Here is a 6,000-nt window from a genome sequence, read left to right as displayed (position 1 = left end):
GGAGGAATTGAGCTGGAAATGGCACAGCAGCCTCCTCTGTGAGGCGTAGCTCTCATAAGTACTGGAAGGTACTATACAAATTTCCAGGGGAGAAAAGGTTTCTGTGCTCTTAGCCAGTGTGAAACCTACAGAGTACAACAATGACTGGACCAGCAGGATACCCACAGCAATGCAATGGTAGCAGTGTTCCGGGGCCGGGGCCGGGGCCGGGGAGATGCAGCCAACGGCTGTCTAACTAAATGTAAGGTCTCTTCAACAGGAAGGAGTTATGATGCCTGGCGCTGTAACCTGCTGTGGCTGGAGAAGTCAGGGACCCAACAGAAGGGCCGACTCCTGCCAGGTTCCCAAACCAATATAACCCTTGTTTTCTAAATACCTGTTCTATATTCCTGGAGACAAGTGCAGTTCTCGCCCGTCATCTAAGAAGCTTATCTTTGCAGGAGATGGAGACTGTTACAGAGACACACCACTTGTCAAAAATCATAGAATAAGTGACTGTGGGGAGCCCGAGTCCAATTTATATACATCTACGCTGCAGCCACTCGACCTATGAGCCTATGGGGCCAATCTTATTCAACCTACCATATTCTGAAAGAAAAAAAAATTATAAAATTTTCGGGTAAATAGATGAAAAATGGGTGGGGGGGGCATATCAAGTGAAGTAACCCAGACCCCAGAAGATAAATGCTGCTTGTGTTCTCTGCGATCTATGAATCCTACCTTCATATGTTCATCCCTTCTGTTTAACTTGTAAAACCGGTAAAAACAAAACAAAACAAAACCAGGAACCTAGAAAAGGCCTCCTTTGATGGGAGTTCTCTTAAGAGAGAGGGCATGGAAACAACATAGGGGATATCAAAACAGGTAGCTTGGGGCTTGGAAAGGTTAAGCAGGAATGGAGATTGGAAGATGAGCTGGGGAAGAAAGTGACAAAGTTAACCAAAATGAAGTCTAAAAAGTCATATCAACACTTAGCACTTTGTAATCCAATTAAAATATATAGATTTTTAAAGATAGAAGGGGGTATCCCACGTTAGAGGCTACTACTCTTGAAAGCCTTCAGTTATTAAACAAAAACCCCAGCTCTTGCTTAAATATACTTCCTTATGAGTTGCTGGACAGAAGCCTCCAAGAGGCCTCCAAAAGGACACAGAATATTGCCATTCCATTGGTTGCCCACCAGAACTAAACACTAAGATCATATTGCTAAAGACACCGCATATTTAAAGAAACGAAAATGTAACCGTTATGGAAGCTTTCCCAGTGTTACAAGGTACAACACAGGCTACTGCAAACCCTACCAACTACAGGATCAAGGCTCTAGGCATGTGCACCGGTCCCATAGCGGTAGGTTGCCAACTAAAGTTATACCTGGTACCATAAATCCAGTCCAAAATAAAAATAAAAAATCATGGTGAAGAGATCTTAGGCCCTTGGGATCGAATTTACTATTGTTTAGCTAAAATTTCATGTTGCCAAGCTACCTTTTAAATATCTTTTTAATTATAGCCACAGATAAATGTTACCCCTGGCCTCGATCAGAGAAGGCCCGCTTTGTCATGAACAATGGCGAACGCAGAAACACTAGGCTGCTCAAGCTGCTAAGAGAGTGGCAACTGAGTTGCAGCCCTAAACAAGACATTCACACAACCTCTTCTAAAACTCAGGGGCGGTCTTGTTAGAGTAAGTAGAAAGAATGTAACCACCATAGGGAGAAAGGCCTTGGTTTGTTTACCCAAGAAGCATATGACTAACCCAGGCTAGGTAACTTCTAAGTAATAGATACTATTTTTCCTTGTTTATTATATATCTTCTCTGTTAGATTTGCCATTTTATTCCTTAGGTTTTTGCAGGCGGAAGGAGGGGGGTATAGACTTCCACTTAATTAGTGAACAAATGAAGGGCGTACCAAAAGCAAAACTATTACATTTTATCAGTCCGGTTTTTCAAAGCGCTGCCTTACCAGCTGAAGTCAAGATGTCTAAAGTTTGTGATTCATAATGAATTATGTTATGATTTATAATTAATTAGTTATAATTTATAATTAATTTATTGTTCCTTTTCAACTTGTGTCTTTACACCATCTTTTAATGTACTCACTTGCTGACATTGGTGTGAGTGTTGCCTTCTGATTTGGTTCTAGAAAGGAATACAAAAAAAGGATGTTAATTAGCAGTGAAAAAATCTTAATAACTTTGTGAATACAAATTATATTATTGTATAAGCAGAATTATCTCTTTTATAAGACCAGTTGCCAATAAAATAATACCCAATGGGGTCTGAGTAAAGATTAGAATAACCTTTGTAATGGTAGCTGAAATGGAACATAGGACTTTCACAGGGTAGGCAAGTGATTTGCCAAGAAGCTACACCGTCAGCCTCACAAATGACAGGTCCGTCTTTTTACATCCCCAGCCACATAAAAACACAAATTTCAAGCAATGCAATGAAGAGAACATAAAATTCCTGGGCTTTTTTTCTCTTATCCCTACAGTTTTGTCAGTGTGTGTGTGTGTGTGTGTGTGTGTGTGTGTGTGTGCGCGTGCATGTATGCGTGCATGTGTCTGTGTGTTTGTATTCGCTTGTGTGCATTTGTGTGCATGCATGTATGTGTTTGCATGAGTTGGTGCATGTATGCATGTTGTGTATGCATGTGTGTGTGTGTGTGTGTGTGTGTATGCATGCGTGTGTGTGTGTGACAGAACTGGAAGTGTAGGAGTCCAGGGAAGCAAGTGGTCACAGACAAGAAAACCAGACAAGAAAGGGGACTCCTAGAGAGCTACCGAGGCCCGTGCCAACCCAGTCCTTCGCTGTCTTGTCTACACACAGGGCACATGCACCCGAAGAGAGCTCCTCAGCCAGACTAAACATATTCGCTCAGAACAAACACATGAGACCTTCCTGTTGCTCACACGGGGACATGGAATAATTGACGACCTCACAACTAGGAGGGACAGCCGCATCCTTGTGGGACAACCAGGCAGACAGAATTGTGACAGGCCAGCCCACAGCGTCTGTGTCTGCAGAGGTGCTGTCTAACAAGGGCTGAAAACAATGGTGCTGCACAGAAGGAGGTTTTGAGTTCACAGAACGTGGAGTGTTGTAAAAAATGGATGCACAAAAGAAAAAAAAAAAGGAATGGAATGGCATGCGGAAGGAAACCCCACACGTGTCAGCTGGTCTTAAACATGCATGCCAAGCGTATAAATTATGCTCGAAAACAAGTAATGAGGCACAGAACACTGAAACTGGACTCTCCTCTTACACTACACAAAGTTAATCAAAAAAATCTCAAGAACAAACTTTATTAAGACCTGAAGCCTAAAACTCCCCAAAGAAAGCATGCAGGGACATCTGTTCCACATTAGCCTTGGCAATCATCCCTACACACAAAGGGAACACAATCAGGGAACAAAAGGACCAACATAATCACTTCAAATACTGGAAGTGGCAAGGAATTAGCATCCAAATACAGATCCAAGGGCTGGAGAGATGGCTCAGAGGTTAAGAGCACTGACTGTTCTTCCAGAGGTCCTGAGTTTAATTCCCAGCAACCACTTGGTGGCTCACAACCATCTATAGTGAAATATGGTGCCCTCTTCTGGCATACAGGTGTCCATACAGACAGAATACTGTATATATAATAAATAAATCTTTAACAAAAAAACAAATACAAATCCAAAATAAACAAGGAATCCATGTCAATAGGACAAAAGCTCAATTAACATCTGGCCAAAGGCTTTATTCCAGCAATTGGGAGGCTAAGGCAGATCTCCATGAGTTCAAGGCTAGCCTGATCTATATGGAATTTTCCAGGCCAGCCAGGGTGACCCAGTGAGACCCTGTCTCAAAAATAGAATAAAACATGCACAGGATTTGAAAAAGCAGTCTTCCAAGGATGACACACCACTGTTCAATAATGCGACCCCAATTCTGTTGGGAAGGCCAGGAAGAAGGGGAGAAGTTGAGAGTGGGAAGCAGCTAGAGAGAAAACAGAGTGGGCTGCCCAGAAGGATGTCCGTGGACACACGATGCAGCTGCTCTGGATGATGGTTTCCCTGGGAAATTCAAAGCATAGCTGCCATCCCCCCCCAGCAATCCTACTTTGACCCACATCCGTTATGGTTCGGAAGATGTGAGGTGCTCCTCTGACCCCTGTAGATTAAAACCCGAACTGCAAGCTTGAGACAAATTGAGGTTGGGGAAACCCTCTCATGTGCAAACAGCCCACAACAGAGAAAAGGGGGCTCGGCAAACTTGAACTTAGGGTACCGTCGAGTGCTTAAGTACAGAATATGGCCAGCTTAAAAGTTTTGGGGAAACAAGCTATAAACGAAAGCAGGTCACAACGTTTGGAATGAACGTCTTAGTATTTGCCATGAAGATGATAATGAACAAGTATCCGCGATTTGCAGGGCAGGGTGGGGAGGTGGATTTCTGCACGGACAAGCATGAGGACATGAACTCAGATCCTCTGCCTCCACACAGCAAGCCTCACAGTTGTCGGAATCAGGTACGGGAAGATGGCTGATGAACACAACGCTGACTGTGGCGAGTTAGCCATACTCCCAAACCGGTCATCTTCGCAAAGCTGCTCGCTAACTAGTGTTTTCACAAAGGCTCCATGCAGTTAGATGATAAATTGATCTAGTGTCCGAAGTCCTAACAAAATGCAAAGCACCATCGCTTCGCCTGACACCTTGCTTGTGTGGCAAGGTCTTAATGCTATTAAAATGTAACTCTGAAACATGAATTCAATTTACTCGCTACTCAGGGATTCCTCTTCCTTGAAAATCCGCTGTTTCATGCCTCTCCATGCTGTGAGTATTATGATTGCTGAAGTTAGAATAATTAAAACAATGTACAAACTTAGAAGCCACTTCTTTTCTATACCATTATCTTCTTCCTTGTACAGATCTAAAAATAAAAGGTATGTTAAACATTAACAGCATAATTGACTTTCACGTTGCAACAAATTCATTAAAATGATTTTTTTTTTGCTGTTGTTGTCAAACAAGTAACTTGGAAAACTGACCACACAGTATGACAGTATTTGAAACTATACCTAAGCTCCTCCTTAAGACATGGGGACAAAGTTTCAGAGGTTTTTAGTGTATTTGACACCCTCTGGCAATTACAGTAAAACCCACTTTAACCTGGTGAGCGCCTTAAATCCAATGATCTGAAGTGTGGGTTCCTTCCAGTGAGACTCCCCAACTTTGCCTTGTCACGGGGTTCTCAGCGCACCTCACCATGCTGGTGTGACGCCTCCAGCATCGCAGGTGACAGCTGACAATATTCCCACCTTAGGTTTGCAGTCCTATCTATGAGACCGCTATGCTGTTTTAAAAGGGCACCAGATTAAAAACTCAGAAGCTTAACACCAAATCCAAGTCCGTCACTTGCTGTCAGTGCCTCTCTGAGCCTGTCAGGTCCTAAGCGTTCAAGAAAAAAAGAAAAGGGTGTGATTTTGGGTGGGTGGGAAAAATGGAGAGGACGTAGGAAGGTTTGGGGGAGGGGAAACCATAATCAGAATACACTGCATGAGAGTAAAACTATTTTCAATTACAAAACAAAGAGCTCCAGATGTATTTTCAAATCTAATAGGTGCATAAATGACAGAGGCCACAGGCCGCCGCGGTGAGCAGCCCTTCTGTTATGACTACTTAAGGTGAGATCCTTCATTTGTTTCTTGAAGTCTACAGACTCTACATCAAACCTCATCCTCCGTGTAGTTCCTCCTTTAATGGAAACACCATGGTGACCGCACTCAGCACAGTAAACGTCACCTGGAGATGAGGTACTGCACAATTTGTACACATGCAAAAGCAGGTGGGAAACCCCCCACGTGACAGCAGCATAAAGAGACAGACAGCACGAGACACCTGACATGAGGGTTCACTCCTCACAGAAACGGGCTAACAATGTTTGGGCCCATTATTTGAGAAAAGTCTAATTGTCTTTTGATTCTGTTACTAGTCTCTTTCGAGGTGGCAACTT

At 43.1% G+C, this 6,000-nt stretch overlaps 1 protein-coding gene across 1 annotated transcript in view; it reads right to left on the bottom strand.

Moving 5' to 3' along the window:
* Positions 1-2,096: 2,096 nt before the first annotated feature.
* Adam32 (ADAM metallopeptidase domain 32) overlaps positions 2,097-6,000 on the bottom strand; it is a 75,577-nt gene continuing 71,673 nt past the window's right edge. Inside the window, exons 25-26 of the mRNA XM_055593352.1 lie at positions 4,764-4,917; positions 2,097-2,139 (exon numbers count right to left, since the gene is read on the bottom strand). Of these exons, the coding sequence (XP_055449327.1) occupies positions 2,097-2,139; positions 4,764-4,917 (197 nt within the window). The remainder of the gene's footprint in view (positions 2,140-4,763; positions 4,918-6,000) is intronic.

This window comes from Psammomys obesus, unplaced genomic scaffold (genome assembly GCF_907164565.1).
Source record: "Psammomys obesus unplaced genomic scaffold, mPsaObe1.curated_primary_1811, whole genome shotgun sequence".
In the NCBI taxonomy this organism is placed as follows: Eukaryota; Metazoa; Chordata; class Mammalia; order Rodentia; family Muridae; genus Psammomys; species Psammomys obesus.
This window is presented reverse-complemented; position numbering and strand designations above follow the sequence as displayed.